Source organism: Chiloscyllium plagiosum, chromosome 20, assembly GCF_004010195.1.
Source record: "Chiloscyllium plagiosum isolate BGI_BamShark_2017 chromosome 20, ASM401019v2, whole genome shotgun sequence".
NCBI lineage: Eukaryota > Metazoa > Chordata > Chondrichthyes > Orectolobiformes > Hemiscylliidae > Chiloscyllium > Chiloscyllium plagiosum.
In genome coordinates, this window is record NC_057729.1 from 59,121,203 (window position 1) to 59,146,524 (window position 25,322).

Below are 25,322 nucleotides of genomic sequence, written 5' to 3' on the forward strand. Positions count from 1 at the left end.
TGTGCCTTGCCTCTTCCTCCCCTCCCGCCCCGTCTCTCTCTCTCTCTCTCTCTCTCTCTCTCTGTCTCTCCTTCCCTGCCTCTATACTTCCTACCTCCTCTCTTTCTCTGACTCCCCATTCTCTCATTCTCGGTCTCTTTCTCCCCCCCCCGAAGGTTCTGGTCTGTATGGGAGGTGGCTGCCTGGGTGACTGTATCCTGTACTCAGTCACTGTCACTGACTGATTCAATTGTACCTTATGCAAAGTGGTGAGGGTTTTGATTCCAAATAGTTTTTCTCAAAGTCAAATTCCACATTTAATCCCGAGCAATGAGGACATGAACGACCCTGTCCTTGCTGGCTTTTGTGGTTTAGATGTTACCCTCTGGGTTTCTCAGCTCCGTGAGTGCCAGGAGCTCTGTGAACATTCCATGGCTGGCCCCTCTCTGCTGTGTCACTCTGTGATTCATAGCAAGCTATTTGACTGTGGAAAGCATCACAGCTCTTGGCCAGTATTTATCCTTACACACCAAAGATGCATAAAGCCATTTGGCCCAATTTCGTGCTACTGTCCCCTCAGGAAAATATAATCATTCACACTTATCCCCATAATGACTTTTCATTTGTCTAACACCCATTGCCCAGTCTCCTCCGGAGTGTTGAATTGGATTTCTCCAGCAGCCAGTGAACCTGTAGCCTCTGTAGTTACTGAGGGAGGATACTGATCTTGTCGTCTGTTCTAAATCTGTGACAGTTAATCCACTGTTTGTGGCAGATCATTCTCGACCTGTAGCCCTGTCCTGGTCTTTCATTGCTAAACTCTTCCATCGTATTGCCCTGTAATTTTAGCAGAGGTCACGGAGATGGAGATCAGGATTTTAGTTTTGGATCCCATCGACATTTTGTTTTGAGAAGAGTGGGGAGGGGAGTTGGTTTCATTATCCCCGCAGTCCCAGCCACAATCCCTGGAATCTCTCTTAAAAATAACAGGGAGTCTCAGTTGAGAGCAACAGGATCAGTGCAGCAGATGGGGAGCTTGGAGAAAGCAATTAAAGGCTCCATCCAATTTAGGCCACAAAAGTTTATGTCTGACCAAGTTCCAAGCAGTTCTGTTGCTGCCCTGGGCTCCAGTGAAAGATGAAAGTCTGTGGGGTTTTTTGAGATTTTTAAGAAAATTAACTCATCGGATGTGGGTGTCGCTGGCTGTGCCCAGCATTTATTGCCCATCCCTAGTTGCCCTTGAGAAGGTGGGGTTGAGCTCCCTTCTCGAACTGCTGCAGTCCACAGGATGTAGATACACCCTCAATGTGCTTAGGGAGGAAATTCCAGGAATTTGACCCAGTGACAGTGAGGGAGCAGCGATATATTTCTAAGTCAGGATGATAAGTGGTTTGGAAGGGAATTTGTAGATGGTGGTTTTCCCATATATCTGCTGCCCTTGTCCCTCAATGTGAAGTGGTCATGGGTTTAGAAGGTGCTGTCTGAGGATCTTTCTGCAGTGAACCTTGTAGATAGCACATACTGCTGCTACTGAGCACCGGTGTTGGAGGGAGTGCTTATTTGATGTTTTTCCAATCAAGTAGGCTGCTTTGTCCTCTACAACATGGCTCCTTGAGTGTTTTTGGAACTGCCCCCATCCAGGCAAGTATTCCATCACGCTCCTGACTTGAACCTTGTAGATAGTGGACAGGCTTTGGGGAGTCAGGAGGTGAGGTACTCGCTGCAGGATTTATTGCCTCTGACCTGCTCTTGTAGCTGCTTTGTTTATGTGGCAAGTCCAGTTCGGTTTCTGGTCAATGTTAACCCCCAGGATGTTGATTGTCAGGGGTTCAATGATAGTAATGCCATTGACTATCAAAAGGCGGTGATTAGGTCGTCTCTTATTGGTGATGGTCATTATCTGGCATTTGTGTAGCCACGTCTCAGCCCAAGGAGAGAGTGAGGACAGCAGGTGCTGGAGATCAGAGTCGAGAGTGTGGTGCTGGAAAAGCACAGCTGGCCAGGCAGCATCCGAGGAGCAGGAGAATCGACATTTCGAGCATAAGCACTTCATCAGGAAGGGCTTCATCATTCCTGATGAAGGGCTTACGCTTGAAATGTTGATTCTCCTGCTCCTCGGATGCTGCCTGGCATGCTGTGCTTTTCCAGCACCACACTCTTCAACACTTATCAGCCCAAGCCTGGATATTTAGAGTCATAGAGCTGTTCAGCATGGAAAGTGATCCTTTGGTCCAATCTGTCCATGCTGCCTATATTTCACACACCTCTTGGCTCCTGCTTCTAATCGCAGCTAGTTGGAGTTCTGAACTGGGAGCCAAATAAACCTGGATTGAGCTGGGTTGGCACGCAGGGTGGGGAAGTTGAATGGCACAGCACCAACCCATTCTTTGGAGGTAACCAGCCCCAAGTTACTTTGGGAAATACAAACTGAGTATCCTCAACATTGATCTCTTGACTTCAGTTAGCAGACTTGGAGTCGTTCTCCTGAATCCTGGGTTATTCCTCCTCAGAGTCTTTATCCTGAGCTGTGGGACCCAGCACCAATTTTACTTATTCCAAATAAATACACAAGATGTGTGTGAAGGAAACAAGAGTTACAAGTCTGTAATGACTTCTTCAGTGTCATACCCAGACCAGAAGCTAACCCTGTTTCTCTCTGTACAGATATTTTGCTGAGTTTCTCTGGCACTCTGTTCTTATTTCACATTTCCATTATCTGCAGTATTTTGCTTCTGTTTACGCTTTTTGATTTAGATTAGATTCCCTACAGTGTGGAAACAGGCCCTTCGGCCCAATGTGTCCACACCGACCCTCCGAAAACTAACCCGCCCAGACCCATTCCCCTACCCTACATTTACCCATGACTAATGCACCTTACACCTTGGGCAATTTAGCATGGCCAGTTCACCTGAACTGTACACCATTGGATTGTGGGAGGAAACCGGAGGAACCCCACGCAGACACGGGGAGAATGTGCAAACTCCACACAGTCAGTCACCCGAGGCAGCAATCGAACCCAGATCCCTGGCGCTGAGAGGCAACAGTGCTAACCGCTGAGCCACTGTGTTACCCATAACAAACACATACCCTGCGATTGTGAACTCATGACTTGTAAATCTCAACAACAGACTCGGTCAGTGTGGGGATTGAACCCGCAACCTTGGTGTTATTAGCACCGCACTCTAACCACTCCTGCTAATCAACCTACTTATTCCCTGATAGTGCCTTAATGCCCTGAAAACACAAGCATCACTGCCAATTATTTAAGATAAAACACTGTGCTTGACCTGTTTGATATTTTTTAAACAATCCATTGCTTTCTTTGAGATACGTTTTGCAAATGCGATGAGTTTAAGCTTCTGTTTTGTTGACCTCCAGTGAAGTACCTGAAGGAAGTGTCTTCGTATTTCAAGAACACCTCAGTGGGCTCTGCCCAGAGCTGGGATTCCTCGTCCCCCCCGGGGAGTGGGGGTAACTCTCCAGCTGGTCTGTATTCCCCCCCACACGGGGACCTGGAGCAGGAGAAGACCATCCCCTTGAAAATGTGTTATCTCCGTAGGAAAGTCCGAGCTCCGGACCAAGAGAAGAGGTGAGAAGGGGAGATGTGACCAGCACCTCGGTTAGTTCACAGTCAGAGCCACCATCTTAGCCCAGGGCCCAGCGCATGGAGCATGTACTCTCTGAGATACTGCGTTTCAGTCCCACCCAAAAGTGTTCAGCACAAATTCAAATGCAGGCTAGCACTTAGGTCAGAATCAAGGGGAGAGGGAGGAGCGTGTCAGTATTTACAGGGGGGTCCCCGGGATTGGGGGGGAATATGTCGGTATTTACAGGGTGTCCCTGGGGAGAGGGGTGGCTGTGTCAGTATTTACAATATTTACGCAGGGAGGGCGGGTGGTAGTGAATTCTGTCCCTTCCTCGCCCCAGGTGCTGCCTGATCTGCGGAGGCCCTGCCGCACTCTGTGTTGCTCTGTCTCTGGGTCGTTGTGTGTGTGTGTGAATGATTGTATCAGTCTCAGTGTCCCTGTGTCTCTCTCCCTCTGTCCTGCTTTAGGTACATTGACCTCTCGTCTGCTGACGGAAAGTCCTCTGTGTCTCTGCGGCTGAAGGATAGTGCCACTGCCCAGTCATGGTTCAGTGCCCTTCACGGTAATGCCGGTGCCCTCCTGCCCATGGTCAAAGCTGAGATGAGAACCCTGGCTGGGAACTCGGGTGTAGCTGGCAGTAAAGAAATTAAACACGTGGGCTGGCTGACCGAGCAGGTAAATTCCCTTTGTCTCCCATCATTGTGATCAGAGTTTGGAATAAAAACCAACGCACTGTCGGCTGTACTCACAGTCACCATCAATTTCCTGACAAATCAGGAGTAGGCCATTCAGCCCCTTGAGCCTGCTACACCTTTCATGTCTGATCTGATTAGTCTGCCTCCCTGCCTAATCCCATGACCCTTCACCTCCCCTCTCCCCTTTCCTTGTAAAGAATCTCCCCACCTCCCTCTCAAAACAAAATCAAGCATTTGGCAGCCAGCACCTTTTGACACTCACCATCTCCTTATCTCTGCTTTCAATGGACAACAGTGAGCCCGCTTCTAGATTCTCCCACAAGAGGAACTATCCTTTCCACATCCACCCAGTCAAGTCCCCTCAGGATCCTAGATGTTTCAGTCAAGTCACCTCTTTCTCTCCTAAACTTCAGCAGATATCAGCCCAGACTGTCCACCATTCTTGATGTGATCCCATAGTTTCCCATAAGTTCCTTAGATAACACCATTAATGGCATTGAAGACTTTACAGGATATTTCACAAACTAAATGTAACCCCAAGATCCAAGTGATATCAGGACAGGTGACCAAAGCTGATTCTCTGACCAACGCTTGGTTTCCTGGTCAAATACCTCCGTCCATGTGCCAGGGACAGCTAACACATTCCGTGCAAAAGTGAGAACTGCAGATGCTGGAAATCAGAGTCAAGATTAGAGCGGTGCTGGAAAAGCACAGCAGGTCAGGCAGCATCCGAGGAGCAGTAAAATCGACATTTCGGGCAAAAGCCCTTCATCAGGAACCCCTTTGCCTGAAACGTCGATTTTCCTGCTCCTTAGATGCTGCCTGACCTGCTGTGCTTTGCCAGCTCCACTCTAATCTAGACTTTGATTTCCAGCATCTGCAGTCCTCACTTTTGCCTAGTTGATTTTAACCTTACTGCGAATCCTCCTGCAAGGATGCCTACCTTGAAGAGGTCCTACTTCTCTCTCCACATCCTGTGCAGCAGACGGATGATGTTTTATTCAGTTACATAGAAATATAAGCTGAGTAAATCCATAAACTGTATGAAAATACAAGCTGCACAAATTTACATACTGGATAAAGCTAAAGAGTTGCTGAAACCAGTGCTGTGTTAAAGATCCTAAAGGATCATTCATGTTCATGTTGAGATGGTGACACAGTAATATTGTCACTGCTTGGAAATGCTGGGATCAAATCCCATCCTAGTAATTGGTGGAATTAAATCCATGTGAAATATGAAGCAGTGATACTGATAACTGTCATCGATTGTAGTAATATTTTAACGTTGTTTAGATAAGAAATCTGCCATGCTTTCCTGGTCTGGCCTACGTGTGACGCTATCCAACACTCTATTCGAGGGCAGTTAGAGACGGACAACACATTTCTGGTTTTACCAGAGGCACCTGCATCCCATTGGATAATAAAGACCACAGCTTTACCCTGTGGTCACACGTCACGTGAAGGAAGTTTATCTACTGGTTAATGTTCAGATTCTTGTTATTGATCTATTGCTGGTGAGAGCAGTAATTGTTGCTCATCCCCACTTGTCTTTAAGAGTCACATTGTTGGACTGGAGTTATGTGTAGGTCAGACTTGGAAAGATATTAAGACCAGGTGGGTTTTTACACCCAAACACTGATCATTTCAAGGTCAGCGAAATGTTAGCTTTCAATTGCACGTTTATTAACTCCATCAATTTAAACCTCACCATCTGCCCACACCCATATTCCCAGAACATTCGCTTCAGAATTACAATCCAATACACATTATGCCTTTGCCCCCTTTCTCCCTCTCTGTCCCACATCTCTTCCTTTTGAACATTTTCTGTATGTCTTTCTCCCTCTGTCTCTCTCCTTCTCAGTTTTCATTCTCTGTCTCTCTCTCTCAGTGTCACTCTCTGATTCTGTCTCTGATTCTCTGTCTCGCTCTCTCACTGCCTCTCTCACTCTATCCCTCTTGCTTCTCCTGCCCCTGGTCTGACTCCCTCCTCTGGTCTCTCCTGCCCCTGGTCTGACTCCCTCCTCTGGTCTCTCCTGCCCCTGGTCTGACTCCCTCCTCTGGTCTCTCCTGCCCCTGGTCTGACTCCCTCCTCTGGTCTCTCCTGCCCCTGGTCTGACTCCCTCCTCTGGTCTCTCCTGCCCCTGGTCTGACTCCCTCCTCTGGTCTCTCCTGCCCCTGGTCTGACTCCCTCCTCTGGTCTCTCCTGCCCCTGGTCTGACTCCCACCTCTGGTCTCTCCTGCCCCTGGTCTGACTCCCTCCTCTGGTCTCTCCTGCCCCTGGTCTGACTCTGACTCCCTCCTCTGGTCTCTCCTGCCCCTGGTCTGACTCCCACCTCTGGTCTCTCCTGCCCCTCGTCTGACTCCCTCCTCTGGTCTCTCCTTCCCCCTGTTCTGTCTCCATCCTCCACTCTCTCCTGCTCCCTGTCTCTCCTATGCCAGCACCCACCACCTCTCCTGCCTCCACTCTGATCTCACCGGCTTCTCCCTGCCCCTCCTGGTCTGTCTTCTGAACTCCCCATTCTCTCCTGTGCCTGTGGTCGGTCCCACATCGCTCTGAGCTGTCTTGTGTCTGGTTTCCTGCAGGTATCTGGTGATGTGGAGAAACCTATCCTGGCCATTCTCACTGAGAAGGACTTGCTGCTGTACAACACTTTACCACAGACTAGAGAGAGTCTGAACAGCCCCAGCTCCAGGCACCCCCTCATAGCAACCAGGTCAGCCATAACACTGCCTCCTTCTGGCTCCCATTTGTAACTGCAGACTGAGTGTAATTCCAGACATGAGGTTGGTTTGGAAAAAGTGGGAAATAGTTGAGGAGCCATGTGATCAGTGCAATGGAGTGGCTTGTTACACCCTTCACAGACGGTTAGGAAAGCAACCACATTGCTGTGGGTCAGGAGTCACATGTAGGCCAGACCAGGTAAGGATGGCACTTCCTTCCCTAAAGGACATTAGTGACCCAGATGGGAGTTTACTGTCAACCAGCAATTTCATGGTCAGTTTTACAAACGTCAGATATCACTGCCATGCTTGGGAATTCAGTTCAAATTCTCAACAGCTGCAAGGGGATTTGATCTCAATCCTTCCACTTGCTATTGACCAGTAATACTGGACCAGTAACCTTCCCACACTGATCGAGACAGGGAGGTGATGGATCTCCAATGACAGCAGATTCCATATTATTCCCAATTGGAGCTTCTCACTATATCTAATATTCCTCCTGGAAGGACCTTAGTGAAGCAGCAGAGGCTTTTTGGAGCTTTATGTAGATGTTGGACTGAGGGAAAGCTGTCGGGTTAGTTTTGGTTTGCAAGCAGCAGCAGAGACACCTAAGACAAATTCTGCAGAGTAACAGGTAAGTAAAATGGAGAAAGCCGTTGGTCTAAGGATTGAGAGTAAGAGGACTCTCTCACTTGAAAAGCAATGGCAACTTGAAGAAGAAGCTTTTCTCTGCCGTCTAGCATGGGCATGATGGGTGAAAGGGACTTGGCGAGAGGTGGGAGATAGGTGACAGGGTTTTGACTGAGCTCGAGGTCAAGGAGAGATGGATGTTGGGAGAGCAATGGATAGTCAAGTGTAAAGGTGATAAAGTTGCGGATAACAGCTTCAGCAACAGACCGGCTGAGGCAGGGGAAGAGTCTGCTGATCTTTTGATGGTGCCATGAGTATTTGGTCCAAGGCAATTCCCTGGAAACTGGAGTTCCCATGTTCTGTTCCAGGGAATCTCCTCCCTCTGAATTCTGTACTCATCATTGAAATGTGTCAATATCTACCACCTCGATATTCTCGAAACATCATGCAGACCCCGTTCCCCCCCCCCCCCCCCTGCTGTGTGTGTTTTTGCTTTCAGTTGATGCTGGAAGGTCAGTGCATGCCGTGTGGGATCAGTTTGGGATTGAACACAAGGTCAGTTTATCACCGGTTAGTCAGAGAGGGTTAAGGTGGTTGCTGTTCTGTCTTTCAGGTTGGTTCACTCGGGTCCTGCCAAGGGCTCCCTGTTGGCAGACTCCTCCGAGCTGTCCTTTGTTCTGAGAGCGGGCACCCCACTTGGCGTGGAGACCCACCTGTTCTGTGCAGAGCTCCAGTCGGACCTGTCCGTGTGGACACGCCTGCTGGTCGATGGCTGTCACAGCGCTGCAGAGCTCATCCAGGAGGTAGTCACAGGTGAGGCGGTCTTCCCTCATAGCGACTGTGTGGGGAGGTGGAGAGAAACAACCTATCTGACCGTAAGTCCTAAGGTCAGAACCAGGCCATTCAGCCCATTGAGTTTGCTCTGCCATTCAACGAGGTCATGGCTGATCTGATCATGTTCAACTCCAGAGTTTCCTGCCTTTTCCCCATAACCCTCAATCCCCCTTCCTGATTAAACACCTCTCTCTCTCTCAGCCTTGAATATACTGAATGACCCACTTGCTGTGGCTACAGGCTAAAGTCCTGCATTCCAGGTAAAGTTCAGCCAAGTCTCTCTGAACACCAGTATTTATACATTTCTTCTCTTTTAGAGAATATTTTGTTTTCCCTTTTCTTGTGATCAAAGTGAATTGGTTTGCACTTCTCCACATTACATTCCATCTGTCAGGCAGAAACATAGCCAGTAGGAGCAGGAAGAGGCCATTCAGCCCTTTGGAGCTGCTGCACCATTCAGTCTGATCATGGCTGATCATCCAACTCTATCCACAAAAACCATACTGAATGGAGGGGCAGGATTGCGCAGCCATGGGCCCTACTGCTCTCCTAGGTCTTGGCTTATTCTTGTGTTGATTTGAGTTCAGAATACAGAGAGAGAAGCAAACCTGTCCCAAATTGCCTCCAATTTCTCTTTGCCCTCCAAGCCAAACTCTTAAGGGATAGCATCTCATAGAGTCATAGCCTTTGGCCACACTAAGATACAGCAGCAGAATTAGGCTATTCAGCCCATCGAGTCTGCTCTGCCAATGGATCATGGCTGATTTGTTTCTTAACCCTTAACCATTGAACTCCTTACCAATTAAGAGCCTTTCTATCTCTGTCTGCACCAGTGATCAAACTGCTTTCCACTCTACTCCCTGTTTCAGCACTCAGCCTGTAGACTTGTTGCTATGGGGTTTTAAGTGTTCACCTAAATAATTGTTCAGTCTTGCAGGGTTTTGTACCTCTACCACCCTTTGAGACAGATTCCAGATTGCCAATCTCCCTCTGACTGGAAATCCCCTCAAACCCTCTTGCTCCTTACCTTAAACTGTGCCCCTGAGTTACTGAACACCTGCACAAAAAAGAGGCATTTCTCCCTGTATACTCGGTCTATGCCCCTCAGAACATTGTACATCGCATCCAGATCCCCCTTCAACCTCCCCTGCTGTAATAACAACAGGAGTAGGCCATTCAGCCCATTGAACCATTCAATAACATGGCTGGTCTTTTTGTGGCCTCAGCTCCACTTACCTGTGTACTCACCAGCAGGAAATGAAAACAGCCCCAGCCTATCTAAACTCTCTTTATTGCTGAATCAGTGCAGCCCAGGAGCATCCTGGTGAATCTCTCTGCCCACCCTCTCCAGTACTATTACATCCCTCCGATCGCGACATGGCCAGAGCTCTAGTCACCAAGGTTCTGTACAGATCCAACATAACCTCCCTGCTCTTGTATTCAGTAACCTTTATACCTCCCTAACCACCTTATCTACCTGACCTGCTGTGGACACACACAGCAAGGTCCCTCAGATCCTGTATACTTCCTCAGGTCCCACCATTCAACACATACTCCCCTTGCCATCTTAGACTCCTCCCCTAAAAATAAATCACCTCATACTTTTCATTTGTCATTTTTCAGCCCATATGTATCACCAAGTAGTCTAAGGCTTCCCTCCTCTTGCTTCCTGTTGTGCTGTGATTGACAGAGTCCGGGGTTTAATGCTCTCGGTATTTCTCCCCCCTTCTTCAGCATGTACCTGGAATGGCCAGAGCTGTAAACTCACTGTGCACTTGGACAAAGGCTTCACCATCTACCAGGACGCTGCTGAGGTGGGCAGACCCAAGGTTCTCCTCAGCCAACCCTTTGAGAAACTTCGCATGTCATCTGATGATGGGGTCAAAGTGCTGTTCCTGGACTTTGGGGGCCCTGAGGGGGAGATTGTGAGTATTTCCACCAGGTTTTATCCTGCACAGAAGCTGCTAATTGAAATGGTGGGAATGGTTTGTGTTAATGTTTCTATTACTGCACTCTAATTCCAGAGAATGTAAGTTCACATTCAAATAGTCATTTGGCAGGACAGAATTTGAGTATTGCAGAAAAAAGATTGATTTCCAGGGGAAAAAGCCAACATTCATTCTGCTTGAGAGGAGAATGCAATTGGTTGGCAAGTGGTCTCTTGATTGGTAATGGCATTGCTATAGAGAATGCAGCAGTCATTAAGGATTGACAGCTAACTGCCAAACTTTGTTTAGATTTCAAACAAGGCAGGTTCACTCTGATTGGTGCCAACACCTTTCAAAAGTGTTAAATCGACTTCCACCAAAAGGATGCCACTCTGTTCCACTGCTCTTCAAGTTACATTTAAAAAAACAAAATATCTGTAGACCTTATACAACCAATCAGCATGCTGCTCTAATCCAGTATGAATGTTGTTTTCCCCTTGAATTGGTTTTCTTGTGAAATGTCCTGATGATGCGCTGGCACAGTAGCTCAGTGGTTAGCACTTCTGCCTCAGCAGCAGGGACCTGGGTTTGATTCCACTCTCGTGTTACTGTCTGTGTGAAGTTTGTACATTCTCCCTATGTCTGCGTGGTTGGAGGGTCAGTGCTGAGGGAGTGCCACACTGTCGGACAGTCAGCACTAAGACAGCGGCACTGTCGGGTCAGCACTGAGGGAGTGGGCAGTGTGGGAGAGTCAGTGCTGAGGGAATGTTGCACTGTCCGAGGGTCAGTGCTGAGGGAGTGCCACACTGTCGGAAGGTTAGTGCTGATGGAGCGCTGCACTGTCGTTAATCAGCACTGAGGGAATGCAGCACTATCGGAGAGTCAGCGCTGAGGGAGCACCGCACTGTTCGAGGGTCAGTGCTGAGGGAGTGGACACTGTCAGAGGGTCAGTGCTGAGGGAGTGCCACACTATCAGATGGTCAGTGCTGAGAGAGCAGGCTCTGTGCTGAGGCAGTGCTGCACTGTTGGAGGGTCAGTGCTGAGAGAATGCCGCACTGTTGGACAGTCAACACTAAGGGATCAGGCACTGTTGGAGGGTCAGCATTGAGGGAGTAGGCACTGTGGGAGGGTCAGTGCTGAGGGAGTGCCACACTGTTGGATAGTCAGTGCTGAGGGAGCACCGTACTGTTGGAGGGTTAGTGCTGAGGGAGCGGACACTGACAGAGGGTCAGGGCTGAGGGAGTACCGCACTGTCAGAGGGTCAGTGTTCAGGGAGCAGTGCAGAGTCGGAGGGTCAGTGCTGAGGGAGTGAGCACTGTTGAAGGGTCAGTGCTGAGCGAACGCCGCACTGTCAGAGGGTCAGTGCTGAAGAAGTGACGCACTTGTCATATTGCTGTATCTGGGATCTTACTGCCTGCAAATTGGCTCCTGTGTTTGTTACATAACAATGATGAGTGTGCTTCTTCAGCATTTAATTGGCTGTCCTGAGGCAGTGTGAGGGCACTATACAAATGCCCGATTTTGGACCCATGCACCGACCATGTTTGAGGTTTTGATGGGGAGGGGGCTATATCGCAGAATCTGCCCACAGGGAATTAAATGGGAGAGTACGTGACGGATGAAGTTAAATGTTGGTTGGGCCATTTGAGGTTCCAATCACAAGTCTTTGTCTTACACCGAAATCCTCGATCCGGAGATCTCCATGAAATTGCAAACATCTGGCATTAGGTGACTGTCATGACTCTCGGTTGGATCCCTGAGTGATCCTGTTCTCTCGAATGTGTTTAGATCAGTCATTGTGACCTTTCTGTTTTACAGCAACTCAACCTACAGTCGTGCCCGAAAACCATTGTCTTTATCATCCACTCATTCCTGTCAGCAAAGGTGACTCGCCTTGGTCTCCTGGCCTGAGGATGAACTCTGACGATAGATTGTGAGGACGAGTCGGGTGGATGGAATGGAGATTCAATTGGATCAACTGACCAACAATGCACGCAATGAACGCAAATTAATACTTCATTGGAAGTTGTGTTTTTAATCTGTGACAGAAGTTACATTTCCCTTTTGCATATGCTGATTTACAAAGTTCCTGTTACTAAACTTCATCCCTTCAGCAGTTCCCAGTCATATTATGTTGGTAATTAGATTCAGGGCATCTAAGTAGGACACTGACTGAAGTAATCCAGAGTTTGCATCCACTGCACCTAATCTGAGAATTTTTAAAAACCTAGTAGTGGAACACTGGGGACTCAATAACTAAGTGACATTGCAGCTGTTAGTGTGTCGTATTGCCAGTTGGTTCACTGGTCTCCTTCAGGAAAGGACATCTGCTGTTCTTACCTGGTTTGACCTGGCCCCATGTTACTCCAGACCCACAGCAATGGCGCTGTCTCCTAACCAGCCTCTGAAAAGACCCGAATGAGCCCCTCAATCAGATCAAAGCTGCAATCAAGAATAACCAAAGTCTGCCATGCTTTGTCAAAACAAATCTTCAGATTTTTCACACTTCACATAACAAAAGAATCCGTCGAGATCACATTGTGCAAATAAAATGTTTCTCTGTGAATTTCTCAGGCAGGAGATTTAGATTAGAGCAAAGAGAAATCCTGCAGAGTACCACTGTTTGCACCCTTTATCTATTCCCCATCAATTATTGTTACTTAGTTGGGGTTTAGCTCTGGGGAATGACAAAATATTCCAGGTTTACACCAAAGGAGCTCTTTATGTCTAATCTTTCTCAACCTGGTTTCTTGCGGAGGCTAATCATGATGTGAGCTTGATAGCGGTCATGGGTACTCGGTACTGGACGGGTATTAATCCCCTCCCACACCTATCCCCTCCCACTTTCTGAATTCCTATTACTTGGGCACCCGAACTCCCCTCGAGCCTTCAGTATGTCTCTCAGATCAGCGTATGTCAGGTAGGCTGAGCTATAATGTTCCCTGACTCAATGCTTTTGCTGTATGTGTTGTTAGCTGAGTGTCACAGCCCCAGTCCAGTTGTTATGCCTCCTCCCAGGTCTAGGCCCCAGTGTATTTGCTGCACATAGCTTGGTAAGCTGGAGACCTTGGTGTGGGTCCATTGCTTTGGCTGCTTTCTGAAACATCAGCTCATTGTTTGGCTGTGATCATTGTGAAGTTATGATTCAGCCAGAGGCCAGGCTGCCCTTGCTGTTCTTCAGGCCTTTGATCGTTTTTTCCAGTTTCTCTGATAGATTATATACAATGCCTTTGTTAATGTGCCAAGCTTACAGACTCCTCAATGTTGAAAGAACATTTCCTTTTATAAACACTAATTCTTCCCTCCGTCAAATGAGCACTCGCAGTATTAGACTTGATGCCTTGGTGATATTCTTTTTATGTTATGAACTTTTAAAAACTATTTCTGCCCATATCAGGCTGTAGGGGTCAGAACGAGGTGTTACCATGACCATGGCAACACTCCACCCCCACTCTCCAAGAATTTCTGGGAGTTGGAGATCAGTCTCACTGGATGGAGATCCCAGTGGTCTGATCAATTCTCAAATCATTGTGACATTCTTCATTTAACTGGCCAATTAACTCCAAATGTTTGTTAAGGACGTTGTTTTAATCAGTGACAGAGTATGATATTTCCTCTCTTTCTTAGAGCCCCCCTGTCACTTTTTCTCTTCCTTTGCATCATCTCTCTCTCTCTCTCTCTCTCTCTCTCTCTGCTTAATCCCTCTTCATCTCTCTACCTGTTTCTTCTCCTCTTCTTTCACTTCCCCCTCCTTCCTTTCTCTCCTCCCTCTTGCTGTCTCTCTCTGGCACATGGTTTATGCCCACCCCCTCCCCTCCCCCAGACCACTATCCTCCAGTAAAGGTCCCTTGATTGATACGTCGCCCGATCAGCTCAGAGCACCTAACCATCTTGATATTCAGTGATCAGAGGGACACAGGTTGAAGGAGATGAGCCAGAGAGGGAGACGAGAATTGGCTTTAGTACAGCAAATACTTGAGGTTTGGAAACTGCAGCCTGAAGGAGCATTGGGCTGAGATCCAGGAGGGAAAGGGATAAATACTTCGAAAGGAATAAATAAAAAGGGAGGAGCTTGGGACAGTTTGGATGATTATTTCAAAGAGCTGTCCTGAGATTAGATTACTTACAGTGTGGAAACAGGCCCTTCGGCCCAACAAGTCCACACCGACCCGCCGAAGCGCAACCCACCCAGACCCCTACATGTACCCCTTTTTACCTAACACTACGGGCAATTTAGCATGGCCAATTCACCTGACCTGCACATCTTTGGACTGTGGGAGGAAACCGGAGCACCCGGAGGAAACCCACGCAGACACGGGGAGAATGTGCAAACTCCACACAGTCAGTCGCCTGAGTTGGGAATTGAACCCGGGTCTCTGGCGCTGTGAGGCAGCAGTGCTAACCACTGTGCCACCGTGCCGCCCACTGAGGACGATGGGAGGAATGGCCTGCTTCTGTTCTGTAGAATTTGAAATGAGAAACTCCTGACAGCTCTACAGTCAGTCATCCTGGGACCAGCTCTAACATCAGCTAAGCTCTGTCACTTCCCGAGTGTGTACCATTTCCTAATTCACAGCCAATTAATGACGACATCATTTCAAACAGTTACAATCAAACAGGAACTTATCTTTTTACCTTTGCTTCTAAGAGTTTATATCTCACAGCAATGTTTGCAGAGAAGCTTTGTATATTACATCATTATTAATTTAAGAATGAGCTTTGCTGGTTTCATTGTATATACCTTGGATGTGGAATTAAAATCAAAACATTTATAATCTGTGGGAAACTTGGCCCCTCCGTAGATTTTACTGCAACTCTTTCTCATCTCATTGGCTGCAAGTGGGAAGAGGGAATTGGATGCTGTGGCATCGGTTCCTGGGGTTTTCAGAACAGAATCACTTCAGCTTCCCTCAGTTAATCATTTATACCAGAGAGGAACCTCAAAAGATGGACTTCCCACAGCTAACACACTGGGAAATACGCACACAGCAACAAAGATCGCTAGATAAGGAATGTGCATTCAATCCCAACATCTCCAACATATCTCGTCCAAATTTAACTCAACTGTCGGAGGGTCAGTGCTGAGGGAGTGCCGCACTGTTGGAGGGTCAGTACTGAGGGAGTGCCGCATTGTCGGAGGGTCAGTGCTGAGGGAGTGCCGCACTGTCACAGGGTTAGTGCTGAAGGAGTGCCGCACTGTCGGAGGGTCAGTGCTGAGGGAGTGAGCACTGTTGGAGGATCAGTGCTGAGTGAGTGCCGCACTGTCGGAGGGTCAGTGCTGAGGGAGTGCCGCACTATCGGAGGGTCAGTGCTGAGGGAGTGCCGCACTATCGGAGGGTCAGTGCTGAGGGAGTGGGCACTGTCGGAGGGTCAGTGCTGAGGATTGGGCACTGTTGGAAGGTCAGTGCTGAGGGAGTGCCACACTGTCGGAGGGTCAGTGCTGAGGGAGTGCCACACTGTTGGAGGGTCAGTGCTGAGGGAGTGTCGCACTATTGGAGGGTCAGTGCTGAGGGAGTGAGCACTGTCGGAGGGTCAGTGCTGAGGATTGGGCACTATTGGAGGGTCAGTGCTGAGGGAGTGCTGCACTGTCGGAGGGTCAGTGCTGAGGGAGTGCCGCACTGTCAGAGGGTCAGTGCTTGAGGGAGTGCCGCACTGTCGGAGGGTCAGTGCTGAGGGATGCTGCACTGTCGGAGGGTCAGTGCTGAGGGAGTGCCGCACTATCGGAGGGTCAGTGCGGAGGGATGCCGCACTGTCGGAGGGTCAGTGCTGAGGGATGCCGCACTGTTGGAGGGTCAGTGCTGAGGGAGTGCCGCACTGTCGGAGGGTCAGTGCTGAGGGAGTGCCGCACTGTAGGAGTGTCAGTGCTGAGGGAGTGCCGCACTGTAGGAGTGTCAGTGCTGAGGCAGTGGGCACTGTTGGAGAGTCAGTGCTGAGGGAGTGCCACACTGTCGGATGGTCAGCGCTGAGGGAGTGCCACACTGTCGGATGGTTAGCGCTGAGGGAGTGCCACACTGTCGGATGGTCAGTGCTGAGGGAGTGCCACACTGTCGGAGGGTCAGTGCTGAGGGAGTGCCGCACTGTCGGAGGGTCAGTGCTGGGGGAGTGGACACTGTTGGAGATGATTTTAGTTGAGGTTCTGTCTGGGGTTTTGTGGACATTTCAAAGATGCCATCAGATTAAGGAGCTTCACAAGAATTGTCCCAGGAATGAAAAGCTTAACATTTGAGGACTCTGGGTTTATACTCGATGGAGTTTAGAAGGATGAGGGGTGATCTAATTGAAACTTACAGAATACTGAATGGCCTGGACAGAGTGGATGTTGGGAAGATGCTGCCATTAACAGGAGAGACTAGGCCCCAAGGGCATAGCCTTAGAGTAAAGGGAAGACCCTTTAGAACGGAGATAAGGAGAAACTTCTTCAGGCAGAGAATGGGGAATCTATGAAATTCATTGCCACAGAGGCTGTGGAGGTCAAGTCATTTAGTATATTTAAGATGGAGATGGATAGATTAGATTAGATTACTTACAGTGTGGAAACAGGCCCTTCGGCCCAACAAGTCCTCACCACCCCGCCGAAGCGCAACCCACCCATACCCCTACATTTACCCCTTACCTAACACTACGGGCAATTTAGCATGGCCAATTCACCTGACCTGCACATCTTTGGACTGTGGGAGGAAACCGGAGCACCCGGAGGAAACCCACGCAGACAGGGGGAGAATGTGCAAACTCCACACAGATTGTCACCTGAGGCTGGAATCGAATCAGAGTCCCTGGCACTGTGAGGCAGCAGTGCTAACCACTTTGCCACCGTGCCACCCACCTATAGTTCCCTGGCTTGTCTTTACCGCTCTTCTTAAACAGTGGCACCACTTTTGCCAACCTCCAGTCTTCCGGCACCTCACCTGTGACTATCAATGATACAAATATCTCAGCAGGAGGCCCTGCAACCCCTTCTCTAGCTTCCCACAGAGTTCTAATGTCCACCTGATCAGGTCCTGGGGATTTATCCACCTTTAACCGTTCAAGACATCCAGCACTTCCTCCTCTGTAATATGGACATTTTGCAAAATGTCACCATCTATTTGCCTTCAGTCTATATCTTCCATATCCTTTTCCACAGTAAATTCTGATGCAAAAATATTTATTTAGCATCTCCCCCATTTTCTGTGGCTCCACACAAAGGCGCCTTGCTAATCTCTGAGGGGCCCTATTCTCTCCCTAGTTACCCTTTTGTCCTTAATATATTTGTAAAAACCCTTTGGATTCTCCTTAATTCTATTTGCCAAAGCTATCTCATGCCCCCGTTTTGCCCTCCTGATTTCCCTCTTAAGTATACTCCTACTTTCTTTATACTCTTCTAAAGGGTTTTGAGGAATATGGACTGATGCTAGGTGGCTGGAGTTGATACACAGATTAACCATGATCTGACTGAGTGCTTTAACAGAGGGGAGGGGCCGAACAGCCTCCGTGTATTTAATTTGAGAGCACCTTCTGCTGAATCAGGTCTCTTAGTCACAGCTGATGAAATTTTCTCAAACTCTTCAGCAACAGAAAAAGTTGTGTACACAAAACAGCGAATGTAACAAAGATTATCCCAAAATCCTTCATTCAGGTAAGGGTGGATACAGACAGTATCATCCCAACATCCTTCATTCAGGTAAGAGTGGATACTCCCAGCACCTTCCCCTGCAACCGCAAGAAATGCAAAACTTACGCCCACACCTCCACCCTTACTTCCCTCCAAGGCCCCAAGGGATCCTTCCATATCCATCACAAATTCACCTGCACCTCCACCCATATCATTTACTGCATCTGCTGCACCTGATGTGGCCTCCTCTATATTGGGGAGACAGGCCGCCTACTTGCGGAATATTTCAGAGAACACCTCTGGGACACCTGCACCAACCAACCCAACCACCCCGTGGCTGGACACTTCAACTCCCCCTCCCACTCCACCAAGGACATGCAGGTCCTCGGACTCCTCCATCGCCAGACCATGGCAACACGACGGCTGGAGGAAGAGCGCCTCATCCTCCGCCTAGGAACCCTCCAACCACAAGGGATGAATGCAGATTTCTCCAGCTTCCTCATTTCCTCTCCCCCACCTTGTCTCAGTCCCAACCCTCGAACTCAGCACCGCCTTCTTGACCTGCAATCTTCTTCCCGACCTCTCTGCCCCCACCCCCTCTCCGGCCTATCACCCTCACCTTAACCTCCTTCCACCTATCGCATTCCCAACGCCCCTCCCCCAAGTCCCTCCTCCCTACCTTTTATCTTAGCCTGCTTGGCACACCTTCCTCATTCCTGAAGAAGGGCTTATACCCGAAACGTCGATTCCCCTGCTCCTTTGATGCTGCCTGACCTGCTGCGCTTTTCCAGCATCACATTTTTCAGCTCTGATCTCCAGCATCTGCAGTCCTCACTTTCTCCTAAGGGTGGATACAGACAGTATCCTCCCAACATCCTTCACTCAGGTAAGGGTGGATACAGTGAACCGCACACCACAGGAACTGACCCTTTGGCCCACCAAGCCTGCACTGACACACGATGCCTTTCTAAACTAAAAACCTTTTCCTCTATGTGATCCCTCTATTCCCTGCCTATTCCTGTATCTATCAAAATGCCTCTTAAATGTTGCTATTGTATTCTCCTCTTCTGGCAGCTCAATCCCAGGCACTTACCACTCTCTGTGAAAAAAACCCACCTCTCATATCTCCTTTAAACTCTTCCCCTTTTACCTTAAATCTATATTTCCCCCAGTAATTGACATTTCTACCCTTTGACTATCCATTCTGTCCATGCTTCTCATAATTTTATAAACTTCGATCAGGTCATCCCTCATTCTTCAACATTCAAATGAAAACAAACCAAATTTATCCAATCTCTCCTCATAGCTAATAACCTTCAGTCAAGGCAAAATCCTGGTAAACCATTCCTGTACTCTTTCCAAAGCCTCCGCATCCTTCTGGTAATGTGGTGAAATATTCAAAATGTGGCCTAACTAAAGTTTCATACAGCCACAACGTGACATGCTAATGTTTATACTCTATGCCGGATGAAGGTAACCATACAAACACCTTCTTGACCACCTTTACCTTGTGTTTCCACGTTCAGGGAACTGTGGATCTGTACGCCTAGATCCCTCTGTATATTGATACTCCTAACGGTTATGCCATTTACTGGATATTTTTCTGCATTAGGCCTTCCAACATGCATCACCTCGCATTTGTCTGGATTAAACTCCATCTGCCATTTCACTGCCCAAGTCTCCAGCCTATCTATATCCTGCTGTTTCCTCTGGCAATCCTCCACAAAAATTCCACAGCTCCCCCAAACGTTGTGCCGCCCACAAACTTACTAATCAGGCAACCTGCATTCTATTCCAAACCATAATATCACAGATAACAGGAGTCCCAGCACTGATCCCTGCAGAACACCACTAGTCACAGATCTCTATTCTGAAAAGCACCCTTCCACCACACTGTCTTCTATGAGGAGGCCAGTTCTGTATCCGTCACACCAGCTCACCACAGATCCTATGTTACTTCAGATTCTATATCAGCCCTGAGGGACCTTATCAAAGGCCTTGCTAAAGTCTACATTGACATCATCTACCGTCCTATCCTCATCCATCATCTCTGTCACTTCCTCAAAAAACCCAATCAACTTTGTGACACACGACCTTCCCTGCGCAGAGTCATGCTGCCTAGCGCTAATAAGTCCATATTTTTCCAGATGTGTGTAAACTCCATCCCTGAGAATTTTCTCCAATAATTTCCCTACCACTGACGCAATGTGCACTCACCGTCTACCGCCCACTGTCCTTTCCTTGCTGAGAACAAATGCAAAATATTTGTTTAAGACCTCACCCACATCCTCCAACTCCATGAATAAATTCCCTCCTTTGTCATTGAGTAGATCTATCTTTTCCTTAGCTATCCTCTTGCTCGTTATAAAATGCCTTGAGATTTTCTTTAATCCTTACCTGCTTTCCTAAACCTTATTTATACCCCGTTTTCCTTTTTGACTAAGCTCACAATTTCTCTTGTCATCCAAAGTTCCTGAATCTTGCCATCCTTATCCTTCACCTTCACAGGAACATGCTGGTCCTAAACTCTAATCAAATGGTCTTTAAAAGATTCCCAAATGCCAGATGTAGATTTACCCCCCAACATCCGCTCCTCCCCCAATCTCAATTCCCAGTCCTGCCTAATAGTGTGGTAGTTAGTCTTTCCCCAATTCCACCCAAGAATTCCTTTTATCCTTCCATAATTAACTTCAAACTTACCGGATTATGGTCATTGTTCCTAAAATGCTCCCCCACTGAATCTTCGATCTCCTGGCCGGGCTCATTCCCCAGTACCAGGTCTCGTATGGCCATTCCCTTGTTGAGAATTTGAATATCATGATGTTATCAGATGAGACACAAGCCAGTTACTTGGATATTGTGACAGTGTCGGGTGTTATATCAGGATGGTTTCTGTCTACTCCCAGCCTCAGGTGGTGAGTTCCAGGGTCCCCAGCATCCTCTCAGTGAAAAGAGTTGTCCTTCTGCCAATGATCATGAATCACTCTCCCTGCGTTACTGATCTCCATGCTGAGAGAAATGGATTGTCCCTATCCACTCAGAACATTATAGACCTCAACCAGATCTCCCCTCAACATTTTCTGTTCTAAAGAGAACAGCTGTGTGTCTTGTATACCTTGGCATTACAAAGTGCACATCTAAATACTTCTTCAATGTTATGAGGGTTTCTCTCACCATACCCCCTGGTCACTGATCCCTCCACTAAGGGGAACAGTTTCTTCTGTGTACCCTGTCTAACTCCCTTATAATTTTATACAACTCAATCTTGTCCCCTGTCAATCTCCAATGCTCAAAGGGAAACAACCCTAGTCTATCCAATCTTAATTCATAACTGAAACTCTCCAGACAAGGCAACATCCTGGTAAATCTCTCTGTGCCCTCTCACATCCCTCCTTCATGTAGATTTCAAAGCTGCACACAATACTTCAGCTGTGGTCTAAACATCATCTTATACAGTCCCAGCATCACCTCCCTGCTCTTAACCCCGCACCTTGGCAAATGAAGGCAAGTATCCCATATTCCTTAACCACTTTATCCAACTTAAGGAACAGGTCCTTACAATCCTCAGAGTTTCCCCAGGACCCTACCATGTGTCATGTGCTCCCTTGCCTTGTTTGTTCTCAAAGTGTTTGAAAGCCAATGAAATATATTTGAAGGGTAGTAAAGGAATCAAAGTAACCCATTTGCACACAACAAGAAATAAACTGAGGGACACAAACTGTCAAAGACACTTGCTCAAGTTCCAAAAAAAGTCTTACTGACCTTGAAATGTTAACTCTACGGACCTGCTGAGTTTCTCCAGCATTTGGGTGAAGAAGATGATCTTATCGAAATATGTGAAACCTCGAGGGACTGGGCAGGAAGAGCTCCGGACCTTGTTTCCAATCGTGGGTGAGATTGGATCCAGGGGAGATAGTTTTTTTTAAAGACAGAGATGAGGAGAATGTTTTTTTTCTCTCAAAGGGCCAGTAAAGTGGGCAGTTCTCTTTCCCAGAGAGCAGTGGGGCTGAGTCACTGAACTTGGTCAACGACAGAGACAGGAACTCGGCAGGTCTGGCAGCATCCGTGGCGAGAGAGACAGAGTTAACGTTTCAGATCCAGTGACCCTTCCTCAGAATTGCTTTCTCTGCTTTCTCTCCTCAGATGCTGCCAGACTTGCTGACTTTTTCCAGCATTTTCTGACTTTGTTTCTGATTTCTAACATCCGCAGTTCTTTGTCATTTTGAAATGTAGCTCTGTTGGACAGTTTATTGATGAACAAGAGAGTGAAGGATTTTCTGGGCAGACAACAGAATACAAGCCAATCAGCCCAAATACATCGAGCTGCAGATCAGATTTCAGGGTCTAATGGCCTACTCCACTGTTAGCTCTTACATTCCTTGGCTGTCTCTTTCCATTTATTTCTCTCTGCTTTGTGTTTTTAGAAATTAGAGTCATTGAGTTGTGGAAACAGACCCTTCGGTCCATCTCATCCATGCTGACAATGCTAAACTGATCTCGTCCCTTATTCCAGCACTTGGCCCACATCCCCCAAACCCTTCCTATTCATGTCCCTATCCATGTGCCTTTTTAATGCTGTAGTTGTATCAGCCTCCATCACTTCGTCTGGCAGCTCATTCCATACACGCACCACCCTCTGCCTGAAAATGTTACCCCTTTTTAACTCTTTCCCCTCTCACTCTAAACGTATACCCCTCTAGTTTTGGACTCTCCCACCCTAGGGAGAAGACCTTGGCTATTCACTTTATCCCCTTCCCAGAAAAAGTCCTGGTGAATCTACCCTGCATCCCCTCCAGAGTAGTCACATCCTTCTAGATGGAAGTCCACATGTGTTTGGAAAGTGCTCAGAGAATAAACTGGGGTCATATCCATTTTCTCCCACGGTACTATTCCAAAAAAGACCAGCTGAGCTTCCCTCTCCACTTGGTTCAATATTTTCTCCTCGATGAAGGAAAAAACAAAGACATTCTTGAACCCTTTTGATTTATTTGATTCGTTATTGTCACATGTACCAAGATACAGTGAAAAATATTGTTTTGTGTGCTATCCCATGAAAATGTACCTTACATAAGTACATCAGGGTAATAGAACAGAATACAGAACATAGTGTTACTGCTACAGAGAAGGTGCAGAGAAAGATCAACTCTAATATGTGAGATGTCCATCATTGGTCTGAAAGCAGCGGGGAAGAAACGGTTCTTAAATCTGTTAGTACGTGTTTTCAAACTTTCATGTCTTCTGTCCCAATGAAAGAGACTAGACTAATAAATAAATAAATAAATGAGAGATTAGACTCACTACATTATGGAAACAGGCCATTCAGCCCAACAAGTCCACACCAACTCTCTGAAGAGCAACCCACCAAGACTCATTGCCCTACCCTACATTTACCCCTGACTAATATACCTAACACTACAGGCAATTTAGCATGGCCAATTCACCTGGCCTGCACATCTTTGGATTGTGGGAGGAAACCTGTGCAGACATGGGGAGAATATGCCAACTCCAGTTAACGAGTCGCCCGAGGCAGGAACCGAGCCTGGGTCCCTGGCGCTATGAGGTGTCAGTGCTAACAACTAAGCCACTGCACCACCAATAGGGGAGAGGGTAGAAGAGAATGTAACCGGGGTGGGAGGGGTCTTTGATTATGTTGGCTACTTTCCCGAGGTAGCGGGAAGTATAGAGTCAATGGATGGAAGACTGGTCTGTGTGATGGACTCTGTAATTTCTTGCGGTCTTGGAAAAAAGCAGCTGCCATACCAAGCTATGATACACCTTGGTGGCTGGTGGGATGTAAATTGGCAGCTATGTTTCCTACATTGTGACATGGACTGCATTTCCCAACTACTTCTTCAGCTGCAGAAAGGTCCTGATTGCCCTGAAGTCATGAAATATATAAATGAAAACCTTTTGTCCTTCGATTCTGCCTGGATGTGTAATGTGGAGCTACTGCCAGCAGGTGGGGCTCCTGCCTCAGGAGTGACGCAATGTGGGGAGAGTTAAAAATCACACAACACCAGGTTATAGTCCAACAGGTTTAATTGGAAGCACTAGCTTTCGGAGTGACGCTCCTTCGTCAGGAGGTGAAGGAGCAGCGCTCCGAAAGCTAGTGTGCTTCCAATTAAACCTGTTGGACTATAACCTGGTGTTGTGTGATTTTTAACTTTGTACACCCCAGTCCAACACTGACATCTCCAAATAATGTGGGGAGAGCCGTATTGAGAAGGTTAACTCCAAATGGATCTCCATCTTCAGCAACTGTGACAGGATCTAAGGAATGGGAATATTCAGTATCACTGCAACAAGGTCCTGAGCTCTGAAAACAAACTTACGGCTGGCAATGGTTGGGGATTACAAAATACACAAGGCAGACATCAGAATAAAGCCATTCTCTGAATCTCAGGTTTAACTATTATAAAGTAAGGTCAAAAGTCACATGACACCAGGTTACAGTCCAACAGGTGAACTTGAAATCACAAGCTTTCAGAGCGCTGCTCATTTGTCAGGCATGATTTTTGACCTTGTCCACCCCAATCCAACTCCAGCATCTCCACATCATATTTTAAGAAAATGAGGGGAATCCAATTTGCAAATTTGTAGGTTTCCTGCTGTGGTTTACAAATAAGGTCTATTAAGACAAAGATGCAGAAACATGTCTTTTTCTCAGAGGGTTTTTGGAACTCCCCTCATCAAAAGGCAATGCATGAAGAATCTTTAAATATTTTGCAATGAATTGAATTGAATTTATTGTCATGTGTCCCGAGGCACAGTGAAAACCTTTGTCTTGTGAGCAATACAGACAGATCACACAGTTAAGTAGCATAGATAGTAAATAATAGGTACACAGCGGCAAAAACAAAAACTCAGGTACAGGTTAATGTTAAGTGTTTGTGAGTTCATTTATTATTCTAACAACAATAGGGTAGAAACTGTTATGAAACCGGCTGGTGCGTGTGTTCAGGCCTCTGTACCTTCTCCCCGATGGTAGAGGTTGTAGAAAAACATTGCCAGGATGGGATGGATCTTTGAGAATGCTGGGGGCCTTTCCTTGACAGTGGGCCTGGTAGATGGATTCTATAGATGTGGAGGTTGGCCTTTGTGACTGTCCGGGCCGATTTCCCCACTCTCTGTAACCGTCTCTGATCTTGAATGGTACAGCTGCCATACCAGGTAGTGATACATCCAGACAGAATGCTCTCGATGGCACACCTATAAAAGTTGGCAAGGGTATTCGCCATCATGGCAAATTTCCTCAGCTGCCTGAGGAAGAAGAGACGTTGTTGGGCCTTTGTAACCAGTGTGTCCACGTGAAGAGTCCAAGAAAGCTTGATGTGGATGACCACTCCCAGGAGCTTGA

At 47.5% G+C, this 25,322-nt stretch overlaps 1 protein-coding gene and 1 long non-coding RNA gene across 2 annotated transcripts in view; one reads left to right on the plus strand and one right to left on the minus strand.

Moving 5' to 3' along the window:
* Positions 1–13,040, plus strand: part of snta1 (syntrophin, alpha 1) — a 45,043-nt gene extending 32,003 nt beyond the window's left edge. Inside the window, exons 2-7 of the mRNA XM_043710939.1 lie at positions 3,358–3,568; positions 4,034–4,241; positions 6,845–6,975; positions 8,226–8,425; positions 10,181–10,371; positions 12,193–13,040. Of these exons, the coding sequence (XP_043566874.1) occupies positions 3,358–3,568; positions 4,034–4,241; positions 6,845–6,975; positions 8,226–8,425; positions 10,181–10,371; positions 12,193–12,285 (1,034 nt within the window). The 3' untranslated portion in view covers positions 12,286–13,040. The remainder of the gene's footprint in view (positions 1–3,357; positions 3,569–4,033; positions 4,242–6,844; positions 6,976–8,225; positions 8,426–10,180; positions 10,372–12,192) is intronic.
* Positions 13,041–23,042: 10,002 nt separating this feature from the next.
* The window catches only part of LOC122559931, a 14,488-nt gene continuing 12,208 nt past the window's right edge, over positions 23,043–25,322 (minus strand). The window contains exon 3 of the long non-coding RNA XR_006314606.1: positions 23,043–23,226. This is a non-coding gene — a long non-coding RNA (uncharacterized LOC122559931). The remainder of the gene's footprint in view (positions 23,227–25,322) is intronic.